The following is an 18819-nucleotide window of genomic DNA, read 5'->3' on the forward strand; positions in this document are numbered from 1 at the left end:
CCATGTGTTGGAATTGCGAAGACGATGGCTGTGATAAACTTTGTTTGATGGTGACTGAAACTTCCTTGCCTTCCATATTGAGTGCATGCTCACCATGGCTGTATGCACCAGTGCTAATTGAGGCTCTCTCCGCTATTGAGCAGCTACTATAATCAATTAAGAACCCAAGGAATACAGAACTATTAACCACTTAGGATTTCCTGGTTGTTAACCTTAATGTGGACTTACTCATTGGCAGAAGTCATGATCTTTGTCTTAAAGTCCCATCTGCTCACCTTCTTCTTTTAGCTTCAGGATCTGGTGTCTGCAGATGATTCGCTGTCTGCTACCAGGGTCATATGAGCTGATATTTTACGGATGGTTCTTTCACCCATTTTCAACCCATAACCCTGATTATTTAAGTCCAGTCGAACCATGATATCTTCCATGGAGAAGTTTGGGGGAAAAAAAGGGGAGTGGGTGAAATGCATCTTTTGACCTTTTTCATCTTAAACTACTTTGTATCTCCATATCTGGTTCTCACTCTGGCTTCTTGATTGCACTGGTACTCCCATCCCCGTCAGGGCTTCCCAAAACCCATCATGCTCAACGCAGTCATCCCCCTTTCCACCCCACAGATGGGGTGACAAAAAAAAAAGCGTTTATTTTCTATTTTTTTTCCTGATGACGTTCATCATGGGGGGTGCTTGGTCATCATATGCCTGCACACGGTGGTGGTGGCTCCCCGGCTAATCTTGGCACGACACAGGTTGCACACCATTGTGCGTCAGTCGTCCGCGCTCTCACTGAAAAACATCCACACCTTTGAAGACCTAGGCCACTGCACGGTGACCTGGCGCGAGGGGGTGCTTTGGGAAACAGTTGGGGGATTCTTCGCTCTGGGCCTGCCTCTACCCCTGGCCACCCCACTGCCTCTTCCAACCTGTCCTGCTGCTGCACTTGCCTCCCCCTCTGAAGACCTGTCCTCAGTTGGCTTAGCAAACCAGGTGGGGTCAGTCACCTCATCGTCCAGCGGCTCTTCCTCCAAATCCTCCGTGCGCTCCTCCCTCGGACTTACTGCTCTTAGTACTACTACCTCCTCCCTGATAGACAACTGTGTCTCATCATCATCATCATCATCATCCTCCTCACCCACTGAAAGCTCTTGAGACAGTTGCCGGAAGTCCCCAGCCTCATCCCCCGTACCCGGGAACTTTCCAAAGGTTGGGCATCGGTCACGACAAACTCCTCCGGTGGGAGAGGAACCATTGCTCCCCATTCTGGGCAGGGGCCCGAGAACAGTTCCTGGGAGTCTGCCTGCTCCTCAGAATGTGTCATTTTCATGGAGTGAGGAGGCTGGGAGGAAGGAGGAGCAGCAGCCAGAGGATTCAGAGTTGCAGCAGTGGACGGCGTAAAAGACTGGGTGGTCGATACATTGCTGGATGCATTTTCTGCCATCCACGACAGGACCTGCTCACACTGCTCTGTTTGTAATAAAGATCTACGGCATGGACCCACAAATTGTGAGATGAAGCTGGGGACCCCAGAAAACGTGCCTCTCTCCTAAGCCCGCAGCAGCCGGCTGCGATTCACCTGGACCAGTAACTCGGCCTGTGCCCACACCCTCACTTGGACCTCCACGTCCTCGCCCACGTCCACGTCCAATAGCCCTACCCCTCAGCATGGTGTATTACGAACAGAGCAGACACAGAGCAGTTTGAATATTTATGGAATTATTGGCGTACAGTTGGAGGCTGACAGCGGTATTGTAACGCTAACTCCAGGCAGAATCAAAGGATACAGAAGGCTGCAAACAGGCCTAGCCATGCAATAGTGATGCACTACAACTCCTACCAGACACCCAGTAAATTTCAGACGGTCAGAGGTAGCCCAACGAAGGAGCTTTTATTTAAATTTTTTTGAATAAGAATACAGGCTATATAGCGGCTATATGACTTTCCCTCTATCAGGGGCTGTCGCCGTACAGTGTGCGTGAAGTTGAAGGCAGACACAGAGCGGTGTGAATAATTATGGAATTATTGGCGTACACTTTCACCCTGACAGCGGTTATGTTACACTAACTCCAGGCAGAAACAACGAATACAGAAGGCTGCAAACAGGCCTAGCCGTGCAATAGTGATTCACTACAACTCCCAGCAGCCAGGCAGTAAAATGCACACGGTCACAGGTAGCCCAATGAAAGGAGCTTTTATTTAAATTTTTTTGAAAAAGAATACAGGCTATATAGCGCCTATATGACTTTCCCTTTATCAAGGACTGTCGCCGTACGCTGTGCGTGAAGTTGACGGCACACACAGAGCGGTGTAAAAAACTATGGAATTATTGGCGTGCAGTTGGAGGCTGACAGCACTTATGTAACGCAAACTGCAGCCAGAAAAAAAAAAATTATACGCAAGGCTGCAAAAAGGCCTAGCTGGGTAATAGTCAGGCACTACAACTCCCAGCAGCCAGGCTGCAAAATGCCCACGGTCACAGGTAGCCCAACGACGGAACGTTGGGGTTCTTGTAGACAGGATTCTACACTAGCACTGTCCCTGCCTCACCAGTACTGCCCCTATACTCTGTATAATTGACTGCAGACTGAGAACGCTATAGCCTGCACAGCCCGAGGTGAAGAAAAAAAAATTTTTTTTTGTGCAAAACTGCTCTCAGCCACAACAGTAATGCACACAGTCAGATGTGGGCCTAAGAAGGACCGTTGGGGTTCTTGAACATGCCAACACACTAGCTATAGCACCAGCAGCACCTTCCCCAATCTCTCCCAGTGTGCGTCTGAGGGGAGCAGCGGGCAGGACCGATTTAAATACTCGGTGGTCACCTGATCTCGGAAGGCACTCACTGCAGGGGGGTGGGATAGGGCTGGAACCTCACAAGAGAACGTTGTAATGCCTTCCCTGCATGTCTATTGGCCAGAAAATGGCGCTAAACATGCAGGGAAGGAAATGGAATTGACTCGAGTACCGCGTGGTGCTCGTCTCGAGTACCCTAATGCTTGAGCGAGCATCAAGCTCAGACGAGTACGTTCGCTCATCTCTATTGAAAATGTTTGTGTACCTCTTGTGGCATTTCTAGCCTGACGACACCCCCCCCCCCCCAACAGCAATTCAGGGACCATAAAACTTTCACTCCACTATTAGTGCCTAGACAAAAAAGTTTGTTTGCTGTTGCAGAATTCCGTTTAAGTGCAAACCAATCACATCCATATTCGTGCCTTGTCATAAGTGTGTATAAATATTCATGCCTCTTCAGATCTATTCTATTTAAGCCTGAAGAAGAACCCTGCATTGATTTGCAAGCTCGCCATTACATCATGTATTTTTGTTAGCCATTAAAAGGTATCATATCTACAAGATTACGTGGTTTCTCTTACTGGGAACAATCACATTCTACCAAGTTCTTGATGGTTTGCAGCTTCTATATTTTGGGAACTTATATAGTAGCTTTAAAGAGGATATTGCCCTACAGGGATGGTAACAGTTAGTAGCACAGAGGGCTAATGGAGACTATATTCGTTTCGCAACTTACTGGCATCTGATGTGGCTAAATCGTTAATATTTTAAATAGATTTTGTGAATGAAGTACCATATGTTCCTCATGGAAATCCTTTCAAGATAATTGCCTTGTGTTTGAGGAATAGGAAGATCTTACAAGGGATAGGCTCATAAAGGGGACAGGAAAGTTATCCTATGAATGAAGTGTAGGATATATATTCATTAATGCTCGCCGGCGAGAGGCTTTCCAATCCCTGAATCCACATACATTCCTTTTGCAGTAGCTTCCCATCAAGGTTTCCCCTCCTTCCATTTGGTCTCATTAGTTCGATGCCCTGAAATTTAAAGCCATTGGCATCATTATTGTGATGTTCTTTCACATGGGTTGCTAAGCAGGTGTGATCGGTTCTATTGAGGTTTCCCACGTGGGCCAATATCCTTCTCCGGAATTGTTGCCGGATTTTGCCGATGGGACACGGGCATGTGACCAAATACACCACCCTGGCAGGCTTGCAATTTATGAAGTCCTTAATTTCAAAGTTTTTGTAGTTTTTGAACTAGTAAAAATAGGGCCCATCTTAGTGTATTTGCAAGGACACTACTAGGCTGTTCCACAATTCAGGAACTTTATTTTAAATGGAGCCCGACCAGTTTCTATTGAGAGCTCCTTTCTTTCATGGGCTATGCTTTTACAGCATTTACATCTGGATATGCCCCATCTAAAAGGTGTAGTGCATGTTAGTTTGGGAAATGGTGTAAAAACATAGCACGTGTTTTTTTTAAGAACTTGGCCATCTGATGTAGAAAGAATTCCTCCATATCTTCTGCTTGTCTAGGTGGCCTATAGTAAATGCCTACAATGGTGTCCTTTCTGTTCTCTCCTTGTATTCTTACCCAAACAGTTTCTACAGAACTCCCATGCTCTATAGCTGGAATCCCTGTGGAGATGAAACATACAACCCGACACCTCCTCAATATTTATTAGGGGTTTCTTATAAATAAGTTGTATCCTTCAAGCCTTGTATTCCAATCACATGTATCATCCCATCAAGTTTCTGTGATGCCATCATAAAATAGGACATCATATTTCTCTTACCGTGTTAGGACCAACACCCACAAACGGATTATCGCTGTAGAAATCGCGGCTAGGCACTCTGTTGCGAATTTCCTAGCAATGTCAGTCCATAGACATGCCACGATTCTTCCCTGCCCACAAGCAGAAACTGTGATTTTCCGCTTGGGGGGATAGAATTGCAGCAGGCTCTATGCTGTGCGGAAAGACGCACAGACGGCTTACATTGTAGTCAATGGAAGCCATCCGTCCCACAATATTTCCCCTGTGAGCAGGAATCAGCGTCACCGCTGGCACGTCATGCGCGCCAGCTCACCAGACGAGGCTCTTGCTGCAGATCCGGAGAGGCGAGTATGGGGTCTCTGGTGGGGTGGGGGTGGGGGGGGCACCAGGTCCGATTCCACTGTGATATTTTGCAGGTGAAATCCAACCTGGTCGCGGGTATGAGCCATTAGGCACTACTTGTCCGTTTCCCATGCTCTGTGGATTTGTGTAGAAACATTTTAGTTTGTGATCAGTGTCTCTTGCTCCTCTACTTTCCTTCTGAATTCTTAGGTCTTTGTTCTTTCTTTCCACTTCTAACAGCAAGGTTCTCAAATGAATTATTTAGCTGTAAATTTTTATCTGGCCTTTCACTGCCCTTCCCATATTGTTCTTAAAGCCCTCCTGATGACAGTAGCTGTTACATTCGTGTGGGCAAATAGGCATCAGGCCCACACGTCGGTGGCCCAAAAACACAGGTTAGGACCAAGGGACCGAAAACGAACAGAGAAGGAACATACTGGCAGAAACACAAAACAGGACAAAGAACTGCAAACTAGACTCAAGGACACACACAACAGAGGACTGAAAACTGATCATCACACTCACCAAACATCCCCGCACACTAAAGCAGATGGAATAGCTGTAATAAATACAAGGGATCAGTTCGCAAATTGGCCAAGACACTAAATCTGCGAGCCCAGCAATCAAGGGTCCTCATGTCTCGCCGTCCCTACTCTAACGAGACACATGATCCAGCAGCACAGGACACAGTTCACACAGCAAGCTGCACACAAAGTTAACAGGACAAGTCACACAGAAGGAAACATGACTGCTCACCCTGGACACCAAAGAGACACTGAAAGAGGCCTGTATTTATATATATGACCCTAAGGGATGGGCTAGCAAGAACAAACCACATCCAGCCAGCTAAACTATCCTTCACCTGTGAAGGTGTGCTCCTGGAATCAGTAGAACAACAGACTCCAACAGCACAAAGCTGAGGTTGCCTTTACACTGGCAAGGAAATTGCATGATTTCCCAGCGCTGAGAGAAATTGCATAATTACAAAGCCCTTGACTTCCAATGGCTCCATGCACATTTACGATGTTTTAACGCTTGCGATGCAGCGTTACCAAGATCACGGCATGTCCATTATTTTTGCGATCTTGCCCATTGTTTCCAATGGGGCCAGCGGCAGCCCCATTAAAGTCAATGGGTGAGGATCACAATGCTCTTCCATTGCTGTGACAGGGAACTCTCCTTGACGAGGATTTTAAAATAAGCCCTTCCCCCGAAAATAATCAACAATCATACAAAAAAAAAATTAAACAAAGAGGAGAATACATAACTTTAGTAGCGCTGTCATCTCCGGTGCATCAGCATTGAATGACAGCTGAGCACAGCCTCCGATTGGTCACAGTGCTCAGCCAATCAGAGGCAGTGATTTTTCAATCCCCAGCCAAACCTGCTAGAAGAAGCGCAGGAGAGGACAGCGCTACTAAGTGGATGTGCACGTGCCGTATAAGTGACGTTACCTTCCGGTATAGTAAGGTTCCCTGCACAGTCAGTTCCGCATGCAGAATCCAGCTCTGCCAACTGTGACATCTGCACACAACGTATCACTTTATTTTCTCCTCTACTGAAGGTGGTCCACATAGCGAGCCGTCGGACACGCACAGTACAGATATTTTTAACTCCCGCTTTTCAAATGTCATTGTGGAAGGGCCGCAGATTGGATGGCTTCCATTGACTTCAATGAAAGCCGTCCACGGAAAAGCGGAGCATGCTGCAATTTTTCCACCACCTGCGGAACCCGCAGTTGGTTTCCGCACGTGTGGAGGAAGCAGCGGATCTCCATAGTAAGTAATGGGTGGCATTTGCTGCGAATTCGCTGTGCAGATGCAGACCGTGGATTCTACATCAAATATCCGCCCGTGAGCAGGAGCCCTTCTTTTTTTTTTTAACCATTAAATTTTTTATTGAATTTCACAAATCAGATTTACAAATATGCATTATTAAGAAAAGCAATTTTTTTTCCAAGCTATACAATAGAAAATCAGAAGCGATCAATATTTTCATTGTGAAATCGTGTTTAGTCATTTAAGATACAAGTTGTAGAGTTTGTAAGGTATAGCAGGATATGGGGGGGTGGGGGAGGGAGAGAAAACAAAGGGATTATGGAAAAACGGGGTAGGTAAACATAGAATATAACAGTTTTAGACATCCAGCTGAAATTTGTCAAACCATTGTTTCCATACTGCCGTGTATTTTAGGTATGAGTTATTCCTAAGCACAAGAGTTTTCTCAAAGGTTCCGTGTTCCGTTATAAGTTGGGTTAACTCATTCATATGGGGGATTTCTGTAGTTCGCCATTTCCTAGTAAGATTTTTGCTCCCATCAGTAGAACTGTCTTTTTTCAGGTTTGATTTCTCCGAGGTCGAGAACCAGTAATGCTGGAGCAGGGAGTTTCGTGATATTTGTATTCGAGATTTTGTTAATTAGTGAGTATACGTTAGACCAGTATAAGGTGATTAGGGGGCATGCCCAAAGAGTATGGATTAGGGATCCCTCCTGTCCGCAGCCCCTCCAGCAGTCAGGCTTAGAGGTTATCCGTCTTTTCTTTAGTTGGTCCGGTGTGAGGTACCACCTTGTGAGAGTTTTTAAGTGGGTTTCTATTAAGTTGGCACTTTTTGTCGCTTGTTTGGCTCTTTTAAAAGACTCTAACCAGCTTTCAAGAGAGAACTTTGTTTTTAGGTCTTTTTCCCAGTTTAAAAGGTGGCATCTCTTTCCCGAACATAGGTTACCAGTCATCTGGTCGTAGAAGAGTCTGGTTGAACTTTTATTCCCCTTTTGTAGTTTTGTTATGTTTGTAAGCATTATGTGTGGGATCAGTGTACTTTGAGGGTGGATGGATTTCAGTAAGGATCTTAATTGGAAGTATCTATAGATTTCTGTTGTTGGTAAGTTGAATTGATGGACTAGTAATTAGAAAGATTTCAATGAGTTTTGCTCATAAAGGTCTGCTATTGTTTTATCCCCACCTCTAACCAATTGCTTAGTCGCATTCCCGGAATGAAATGTTCTAAGGTGTCTAACGGGATTGTGTTTTGGTTGTGAGTTTTTGTATGTTCTGTGCTTTGAGTGAGTTTGGTCCATGCCTCCGCTGTGATTGTTGGTGAGATGCTTGGGATCACAATTTTCGACCTCAGTTGTGGATGTTGAGTTGCCATGATAGTTGCATAAACCAGCGATTTTAGGGCTTTAGAGCTGGTTATTTCTCGTTCCAAGTTTACCCATCCTGTCGTTGTCGAGTGGGTTAGCTACTCTCTTGACTGATTAATTAGAAATCACTGTATAATAAGTCTCTAAGTTGGGAAGATCCACTCCCCCTTCGGTTTTATGTAAGGACAAGATAGAACGTGCCACTCTTGGTGGTTTACCATTCCACATGTAGTCTGACATCTGACTCTGGAATTTTTGTAATATTTTTTGGGGAATCGGAATAGGAAGTGTTCTAAAGTAATATAGGATTTTTGGAAGAATTATCATTTTATACAATGTGATCTTTCCCAGCCATGTAGAGTGATGTTTTTTAAAGTCGTTTAAATCTACCTGTATAGTTTTAAGTAGTGGGAGATAGTTAGTTGAAATGGTGGTGGATAGGGGGAAGCAAATTTGAATTCCAAGATGGGGGATATTTTGGGACTGCCACTGAAACGGGAATTCAGCTTTTATCTCTTTTTAAGTCATTTGGTATGAAGACTCCCAATATTTGTGACTTGGACACATTTAATTTATAGTATGAAATTTTTGAGAATAGGGATATAGTAGAGTATACATGTCTAAGGGAGGATATAGGGTTAGTTATCATAATTAACGTGTCATCTGCAAATAAGCTGATTTTGTGTTGTCTAGTTTTTGTGGGTATTCTCTGTATGTTAGAGTTCATTCTTATTGATTCAGCTAAGGGTTCCATAGCTAGAATAAATATTAGGGGGAAAGTGGGCATCCCTGACGGGTCCCATTGGTGATAGAAAAGGTGTCAGAAAGTGTACCGTCTACCAGGATTTTAGCTGAGGGGCTAGAGTAAAGTGCTTTTATTGCGTTAATGATATTTCCTGTGAGGCCAAATTTTTCTAGAACAGCAAAAGTGTATTCCCAGTGAAGGCGGTCAAAGGCCTTTTCTGCATCTAAGGCAAGGAGTATGCCCGGGGTGTGGGAGGCTTCTAGTATAGAAAGAAGATCGATGACTCTTCTTGTAGCATCGGGTGCTTGTCGTCCCTTAATAAAGCCCACTTGATCTGAGTGTACTATGGACAGTAGAATAGTATTGCCGAATTAAACATTTGGGACAGGTGTGGAGCTAGGATATCTTTAAAGGATTTATAATATTCGTTTGAATAGCCGTCTGGGCCCGGAGATTTTTGGAGTTTTAGTGTTCTTATAGTGTCAATAATTTATTGGGTTGCTATGGGTTTGCTTAGGTTTTTTAGTTGCGAGTCTGAAATTTTTGGGAGACTTAATGTTTGAAGAAAAGACAATTTCTTTTTTGTTCGGTTGGGGGGTGGAGGGGTCTTCTTCCAGGTTATATAGTTTTTCGTAGAATTTACGAAAGCATTCTGCAATCTGTTTAGGATGTGAGATTTTTAACTTTTTGTTTTCTGGGTCCGTTATGTACGGAATTTTTGTTTTTGTTCTAGTTTTTTTGACTAGATTTGCCATTAGTTTGGAAGGTTTGTTCATTGAGGAGTAGTAGGCTATTTTTGAATTTTTGATAATTTTGTCAAAGTCATCTATAAGAAGGGAGCGTAACTTGTGTCTTAGTTCAAATAATTGTTTATGTAACTCCTCTGACTGAACTTTTTGCAGGTGGGTTTCAGTAGATGTAATTTGGTTTAGAATTTCATTAAGTTGTTTTTCTTTGTCTCTTTTGTGTTTTGCGCTGATTTTAATGAGGATTCCCCTAATGAACGCTTTGTGAGCGTTCCAGATTGTTGTTGGAGAAACCTCCGGAGTAACATTGATTTGAAAATATTCCGTGAGGGCATCTTATTGTTTTTGTATGTTTGGGGATTCCCATTAGGAAAGTGTTATATTTCCATGTGTGTGTCACATTCCCTCCCTCCCCCCATGTAAAAGTGGCTGTGATAGGCGCATGATCTCACCATGTGGACTTTTCAATCGAGGCGCTTGAGATTAAAAGGTAGGGACCATCTATCCACCAATATCAGGTCTATTCTCGAAAATGATCTGTGTGTGTGTGTGGGAGGGGGGGGGGGGGGGAGTAAAAGGTATACTCTCTCGCTGATGCGTTTAAGCAACGGAAGCTGTCATAGAGAGCTTCTTTCTGCATCCATGAGTTTAGCTTTGGGTGGATTCTACGGGTTTGAGATGTGTCTATGGAATCGTCTGGGACGAGATTAAAATCCCCACAAATCATCACTTTTCCATGCCTCCGCAGTTTCTTGATAGTCTTATTCAAAAAGCTTATCTGAGCTTTATTTGGTGCGTAAATGTTCAGTAAGGAGAAAGGGAGAGAGTTTAAAGTTCCTGCTACCAAGAGGAATCTCCCTCTAGGATCTTGTATTATTGAGTTGGTTTGTACATTAATCGTGTCTCTAAAAGCAATCAACACTCCTGCCTTTTTGTTTGAGGCGCAGGCCAGGAGAATCTTGGGGAATTTAGTATGGTGAATTTTTGGACATACGGAAGCATCGAAATGTGTCTCCTGCACACACAGAAGGTCAGCTTTTTGGGTCAACGCTTCTCTCCATAGTGATGAGCGTTTAAATGGTGAGTTTAACCCATTCGCGTTTATGGAGAGAAGTTTAACCGACATTTTTAGAAGTAGAGTATGTCATGGAACAGCATGGAAAAAAGCGATGTCTAAACATAACAAAGGGTAACATTGCAGAATATAGTATCAAAAGGTATAATATCATCAAAACAGTTGACGAAATGCGTGAAACTTCAAGTCCAGTTAAAGTGTGGACTTGTAAGGTGGGGGGTAAAGTTCACCTGAGTAAGCAGGAGCCAGAGGCAGGCTGTGTCGAGGAAGTTCTCGTAGGTCGAGATGTAAGTGGATTTTCAACGGCCGTGCTCAGGGGCCGTGAGGGTTTTTTCCGGTCTTGGTCTTCTAGTTGGACCCCTAGGGTTTTCGTCCGGGGGTGGGATGGAGATGCCCCAGGATTTAATTTTTTCTGTGGCTTCTTCTGGATTTGAGAAAAGGTGGGTGGCTCCATCTTTGTGGATTAGGAGTTTCGGAGGGAAGCCCCATTTATAGGGAATTTTAGCTTGGCGAAGAGCGTTGGTGATCACTGAAAATTTTCTTCTTGCTTGTAATGTCATCTGCGAGAGATCTGTGTAGAGGCGAATTGCATTATATGGGGCCGGTAGCTGGTTTAGTTTGCGCGTGGCTTGCCTCATGGCCTCTTTAATGTGGAAGAAGTGAAATCTAGCAATGATGTCTCTAGGCATAGAGTCTGGGACAAATTTTGGTTTTGGCAATCTGTGCGCTCTGTCTATGGTTAAGTCCATGGCTGTAGCATCTGGGAGGATTGTTTTAATCAATTGCTGGATCTAGTTGGTGATTTCAGCTGTCTGGATCGCCTCTGAACTTGACGTTATTACGTCGGTTTCTATATTCTATATCTGCAAGCTTTATTTTGAGGGCATCTACCTCTTCTGACAAAGAGTAGTGTTAGTCAATTAGATTATTGTGAGATTGAGTAATTTTGCTCATTTTGTTTTCAGTATGGGATATTCTTTCCTCCATCTCCTCCATAGAGGATTTTAGAGTAGAGCTTAATGAGTCAAAATTCACTTGTAAGGAATCTTTTAGGGCCAGTAACATTTCTTTCATAAATGCCTCTGTGGCTGGTTTATCTGAAGAAGGCATAGAAGTAATAAGGTCTTCCATCTGAGGGCTTTGTGGGTCTTCTATCTGCTCTTCTGCTATTTTAGCCCGTTGTTTTAATGGGCTAGCGAACGGGGATGCTTGTGCTTTCTTGTTTTGGGCTGTATTTGCAGCCATTTTGTTGGAATGTGATTTGCTCTTCTGGGGAGCTTTCCCTTTAATGGCCGACATGGAGTTAGTGGCGCAGGGCAGGGTGTTGTTAAGTGGGGCTGGAGTGTCACTCACCGCTATGTGTCCCCTCCGATCTGCTGCGGTCCTTGTCTGGAGGCTCTCACTGGTTCTAGGAGGCTGCAAGCTGGATTCCTCTGTTTGGATTGCAGGCTGTGTCAGAGGTTCGGGATCCGCTGTGTATGGGCTGCCACGCGGGGTGAAGTCCTCTAGCCATCTGTGCAGGGGCTGACAGGACTTACGGCGGCTCATCTGCTCTCCGCTGCTTTCAGAGCTGGGCTAGCGCTCACTACCTGGTCTCTCTCCGTTATTGGTAGAAGCTGTCGGGGACCGCTGGTTTTTAATCGATCCGCCGGCTGTCTCTCACCACCAGGGAGACTACATGCGATGTAGGTGTAGGAGCAGTTATGGGGAATCTGCCACGTGCAGAGAGCGGGCTCTCCGGGTGTCCGTGCCGGGGATGATAATGCCGTCAGCGGCTCCTCTGCTTACCGCTAATGTTAGCAGTGTAGGGTTTCTTTCTGCCGGGTGGGAAACAACCTTTTTCTGCTTTGAAGTTGCTTTTGAAAGCCTCTGCACTCGGAGCACCTTGATTATGCAGCCATCTTGGTGCTCGGTCAGGCCACACCTCTCGAGCAGGAGCCCTTCTAATGAATACAAGCTGAATTTGCATCGCTGTTTTCTAAAACCCAAAATATTTTTCATTTTTAATTTCCTTTTTAAAAGGGGTTTGTGGGGTAAAATAGATTTTTTCTTTTTAAATACCATTTCAGTCCCATAAGGGTACGTTTGTTCGATCGCTAGCATAGTACACTGCACTACTTCTGCCTAAAACAGCAGTCTATTAAAAACCCTACCGGAGGCAAAGTCTATTGAAAAGCCATGTTAAGTGTTACTGATTGTTAGGGCTCCTTCACACGGGCGTATGTGTCTTTCCGGTAACTCAGTGTAACGCACTAGCGCTGTGAAGGAGTCTCTTTATTGATGTATTTTACTGTACTTTCCCACACGGGACACAACCACGCCCCGATATAAATGGCTATTTAGCCTAATAAGTTCCATATGTGTTCTTTCCGCTGAGTTGCACATCTCCTTGTGCGTACAGTTGTGCACCCCCATAGACTGCTAGTCTATGCACTAGACCGCACAGGAGTAGAGCATGCTGGGTCCTGTCCTCTGGGTATTGCGCATGCAAAAATACCCATATGAAGTAGTAGTTAGGGTCACCCAGGGCAGATTTGCCGTGGATTTTCTGTGCAGACCATCAGTGTGGGAGATCTGCAGCTCTGCCGGTGAAGACAAGTGTGTCTCATCAACTATCTGATGAGTGGAGGCGATGGCCGCTACTACATGGAGCGTCTTACCTGTATAGAGAAGTCGGAGTGACACCATTTGTGGCCGGCGCCCGGCCTGGTCAGTTCGATCACTAGAAGTTCAGGCACCGGTGACAAGCGCCATTTGCCCGCCTGCATTTTGCATGGGAGAAATGCTGCCGTGTAATAGCAACGTGAGGCCACCGTCACACCCAGCGTACTGGTCAGGCCGGGATTACAAATATAGCAAGGGGATTATTATTAACGCTGTGGCTCATTACAGAATCCCAATAGTAGAACTTTATATTTGACCATTTAATAATCCAAAATATCAGCTATTCCAGCACCAAATTAAAGGAATTTTACTGCAGTAACATGGGAAGCACGCACACACACAGTCGGTAGACCGATCTCACCCACCGGAGCTCCCCGTCCAGGGCCTGGATGATAGCTGTGAAGCTCCTGAATGTCTCGTCCAGGTGCTTGTAGGAGGTCTGCAGACCATTGCTCATGGAGTCCTGTAGGGGGAAAGAGTACCAGAATGAGGTTTGCAGACAAGCGGCCTCTGGGGGTAAAGCCCTTGTGCATGGTGCGGCCCTTCTTCAGCCCATCAGCAGTGACCACTGCCTGCCAGGCCTCTGAGCTGGGCCCAGGCACAGCCTCTTCTTGAGTGGGGAGACGGCCACTTACAGTTTATACTTGGTGGAAACTTTCTCCCGAGTTGAAAGCAATCATCTTTAGTGCCCAAGGGCCCTTCCCAAGCTGGCATCGGAGACAATATATAGTACCCGAGTGCCCTGGCATCCCAGCACTCCATGAGTGGTCCTGACTAGCATTGAGTGATTATTAAAACATTCAGGTTGGAGTCACCAACCCGATGGTAAGAAACGATCATGAATCGGGGACCCACAGCTCCTACTGCCATGAAAAACTATAAAATTGGGTTTGCCAATTTGGCCTCAAAAGTGTCCCTTGAGCAGCAGTGGTGGCCCAGGGGGCTAAAAACTCTATACAGATGTTGCCCTTGGTCAGATGCGAACCTAGAATGCCAACCCGGTGCAACGATTGACCTACCACACATGTCCCTCTTGCTCCAAGCAGAAAACTGATATTTTAGTAATTTGAGGAAATTTGGATGTTGGACCCCCATGTTCCCCTTTTACCAGTAGGAAATAAGACAAATGACAGTGAGTACAGATCAGACAATCATGACATACTGATAATACGACTCTAAAGTCATTTGTAACTTCATATGACGGATGTGTTATAGAAAATGCATGTGAAACTGCCCTCAACCAAACATGAGCAGAGCCTTGTGGGTGCTGCTAGTGCTATCGTAACGTATGGGCCTGAGGGGCACTTGCCTGGGGGCCCCACACTAAACTATGCATGTACATTAAAATGTTTACCTTATATCATATGATATGTTTGCCGGGATATGAACTTGGCTCCAGTCTATGCTGTGTGAGGACTTTCAAGTTATCCAGAATACCCTTTGTAAATTATTAATAATTTCTATAATAGAGAGATTTCCTGACGAGTGGATGTGTGGATCGTCTTGTGGAGCACAGTACATCATCTTTTTACTTTCTAGTAGCGCAGCACTATGAACAAAGACATCTGCAATGCAAGAGGAGAATGGACCCCAGAGACTTATGGCCCATTTAGCTGGGACGAATGTTAGGCAGACGACACTCGTCCCCGCACATACTAGCTCTAGTGCTGCTCAGGAGCAAGTATCGCTAGCTCACAATGTGGAGGCTGCAGGAGATTTTACTCCTCTCACTGCCCTGCTCCTCTCGATTGCCTTAAGATAGCAGCCATTCAATACTGAACGGCTCCCATTTACACTCAACGATCAGCTCATCGTCCATGCAGCATGGACATTGAGCCGATTGCTCAGTGTAAATAGCAGCTGTTCAGTACTGAACGGCCGCTATGTAAAAAGTCAATGGAGAGGGGCGGGGGAGCGAGAGGAGAGAAATCAGCTGCAGATGCTCCACCACTCTGAGTGAGCGAGCGATACTAGCTCTGTACAAAAACATGGGAGGGAGGACACACAGGGAGAAGTGTCGGGCATCGTTTGCCCCTAATTTGTCCCATCTACATGGAGCTTAAGACTTTCTCCAGTCTAGATCACTAGTTACTAACTTACTAGTCCTCCTGCACCCGCCACATCCCCACGTAATATATATTTCCAGGTGAATAACCCTTTCAGCAGAAATGAAACGTAACGTTCTGAGGGGAGCGTAGAAGAGGAGAACTGCAGAGGATGGTACTGTTGTACCTAGTCTCCACCACAATTACGGGTGGAGACATGCGTTGGGCACAATCAATGACAGTCATGCCCCCAGATGTCGAGTGACAGCTGCTGCTGTGTTCTGCAGGAACCCCCATCATCAGCACAGTGGAGGGCATGGGACTAGAGCACCATCGCTCCGCAGCTGAGCGGGGCAGAAGGAGGCAGCCATGCAAGGCGCCCACAGCAGAGTGGTGTCCCTAGGCCGCTTTCAAAAGGAGAAAGAGTGGAAGGCGGCACGGCATCAGCGGTCCCCAGCTGAGTGGGGTCAGCATAAGCGGCTTTCCAGAGGGCTCAGCAGCAGAGTGGTACAAGGCACCTGTTGCTCCCTACCTGAGCGCAGAGTAGCGCCTTTTGGTACTGCCGCACGTTCTGTCCAGCCAGCTTGTCCAACGGGGTGTCGGAGCCGCATCCAATCCACATTTGGGGCTGTTACGTCCTCACTCCCTGTCAGTGATCCAGCACAACCCATGTCTCCAACCCCTAGTTGTGGTGGAGACAAGATACAACAGTACCACAGAGGACAAGGAAGAAATGTGAAATCTTTCAAAAGTAACAACGTGGTTGAACGCCAGCACTAATACCGGTCTGCTTACCGACCATCCAGTGTCAGCAGACATCATACCAGGAGTATCATTACCTGCTGCTGCCAGGGACTCTTCACAAGAGGAAACACCAAAATCTGTTACCATAAGAGAGTTTCCAATCCAAGAGACCGATCCGGGGCTGGGGGACATGAATGATACTAATGCAGTAGATTACTGGATTCATAGTGCTCCCCCTTCATGTCAGAATCAGGAGAGCAACCTCTCAAACTCACGCCGAGGGCATGAAACAGTAAGAGTAAAGAGTATGAAGATGAGGTATTTATCAAATAATGTGGTCAATTGTGAACAGCGTAATAGCGAGTGTACAAAACGTGAATGGCTTCTCTCGTCCCCATCCCAAGGTCTGTGTATGTCGCTTATTGGCCAAGAGTAGTTGTCGTAGGGGGCCCAAGTACACTGCTTTTCCCGGGGGCCCATAATGCTTTTAGACGGCACTGGGAGCTGCACTGTAAGTAAATTCACACCGTACTGTTTACAGCACGAAACCCAAGAGTTAACCGATAGTTAAATTACTCTTCACTAACAGTACCTTCATTAATGATACATCCCTCAGCTGATAGCATGCTGTGCCCATGTGGTATTAGTCACCAGGTCTCATGTCACTGTGTACATACATTAATAATCCCGAGTTACATCCTGTATTAGGCCTCCCTCACAAGGTCATTAAACGCTGCGTTTACTGCAGATTCAGCCTGGTTTCAGCAGCGCCGCCGTGCGTTATACCAGCATTTTGGCTGCGTTTTCAGCACAGCCAAAAACCAAACCAAGGATGCTGGATTAAAAAAAAGAATTAAATTAAAAAAAATTTACAACACAATCCTCACCTTGCAGGTGCCGTCAGGATCTCTGGTGCCACTTTCTGGACCTCCACAGCCTGCCGGGCACTTGTCAAGCAGGCAGAGGATCTTTTGCTAGTGACTGAGATTGGAAATCCCCGCCTCTAACCAGGCAGAGTAGCTAGAGCGTTTAGCACTGCCAAAAACACGGTACCAAGCTAAAAAAGGAGCGCTAAACGCTGTGCAAAAATGTTTGAATGATAAAGGGCTTATACTGCAGAGCACAACTCAATATTCTGCTTGTTGATGCTGGAAACAGCGCTGATATTTGTTTCCAGCAACCAGCAGAATAGTGAGTGCAGCTCTGGAGTATAATACAGGATATAACTCAGGATCAGTACAGGATAAGTAATGTATGTACACAGTGACTCCACCAGCAGAATAGTGAGTGCAGCTCTGGAGTATAATACAGGATATAACTCAGGATCAGTACAGGATAAGTAATGTATGTATACAGTGACTCCACCAGCAGAATAGGGAGTGCAGCTCTGTAGTAGGTGTGGTGTGTTTGATTTCCACAGAGAACCAGGGTGTGGTTGCAGTCCCAGCTGGAAGCCTGATTTGGATTTCAGGATCAGTGCATGTATCTGGCCTTCTTGTTCTATGGAGTCCCGCAACTCCACCCCCCACCCACCCATCTCCGGTCAGGGGTGGGGGATTGCCAAGAAGGCAGTGACAACACCATCAGCAGCGCTGGCGGCGTACATGGTCTCAACAGCAATAACTAAGAAAGCCGGAGCAACTGGTAAAGCTGTGAAGAGAGGGTCCGGGTCGCAGGCGCAGTGACATGGCCCAGCAGGTTGGTGCAGCCGCATCTGACAGCGCCGGAAGCGAAATGACCCGCAGCCAAACTTTCAGCAAAGGAGGTAAGCTGCAATGGAGTGATCGTCGGAAAGGGTAGTCTATGGTAGAGCTGGCCTCCTGTCTGGCCACAAACATGGTGGAGTATGAGTGTGCGGGGAGAGAAATCATCCTGCCGAAGGAGAAGCTGCAGTCGGCCAGGTCACTGAAGGACCAGACCGCTGCTAAAGGGAAAAAAGATGCAATCAGCAGGACTATACAAGACTGTAAGGACTGCATACAAAGGTGTGAGGAGGAGAGGGACAGGATTCTGGAGCAAAGTGGTTCCTTTAGGGAAAAATTAATAAACAGTGACAGATTCTTCAAAATGGTGTGAGGACGCATTGGTCACAAGGAGGCTGATCACTCTAGCGATGGAGACAGCAGTGGTGACAGTACTGACCAGGATGCCTATGAGGACAGTCTGAGGGAGAAGCCTGTCTGCTCAGGAGAGCAGACCCAGAGTGGCACTACAACCACCAGCAGCCTCCGGCCAGAGCAGGTAGCACTGCCTCCAACCTCCGGGGATTCAGAGGAAGATAAAAGCGATGGGGGCGTTTTGATAGTGCAGCAGATACGGCTGTTGGAATCCCCTGGGGAGAACCTGGTTCAGGAAAAGTATGTGTATGTGACGGGGGCGCTGGTTTGGCTGCAAAGTCGGATCAGGGCACCCCCACCCTGAAAACCCCGGTTTCTGACTCTGCAGTGGGTTTTGAACAGGGATAAAGAAGTTAAACTGGCCGGGTCCTCTGTCCCTGTTTCAGTTGGTGTAGTGACAGAAACAGCCAGCAGGGCGGCCAGCACAGGACGAGGCAAGGTGGCAAAAAATTGTGGCAGTGGTGGAACTGCCAGCACCAGTGATGCGGAAGGTGCTGCGGGGTCGGGGGTCCCCGGTTGACATCTTTGCCCTGATCCATCCCTACGACACGTCTGAGTTTGACCGCGTTGAAGCCGACACTATTTTAGTAGGAGACGCGATTGTCCGATGTGGCAGTCATACATAAAGCAAAAG

General features: G+C 46.2%; 1 protein-coding gene across 2 annotated transcripts in view; it reads right to left on the reverse strand.

The window, feature by feature from the left end:
- Positions 1 to 18819, reverse strand: part of LOC136620297 (squalene synthase-like) — a 71997-nt gene that overhangs the window by 43579 nt on the left and 9599 nt on the right. For both annotated transcript variants that reach the window (XM_066595004.1, XM_066594998.1), the window contains exon 2: positions 13645 to 13742. In XM_066595004.1, coding sequence (XP_066451101.1) covers positions 13645 to 13742 — 98 coding nt within the window. The remainder of the gene's footprint in view (positions 1 to 13644; positions 13743 to 18819) is intronic.

The sequence above is a fragment of the Eleutherodactylus coqui genome, chromosome 1 (genome assembly GCF_035609145.1).
Source record: "Eleutherodactylus coqui strain aEleCoq1 chromosome 1, aEleCoq1.hap1, whole genome shotgun sequence".
In the NCBI taxonomy this organism is placed as follows: domain Eukaryota; kingdom Metazoa; phylum Chordata; class Amphibia; order Anura; family Eleutherodactylidae; genus Eleutherodactylus; species Eleutherodactylus coqui.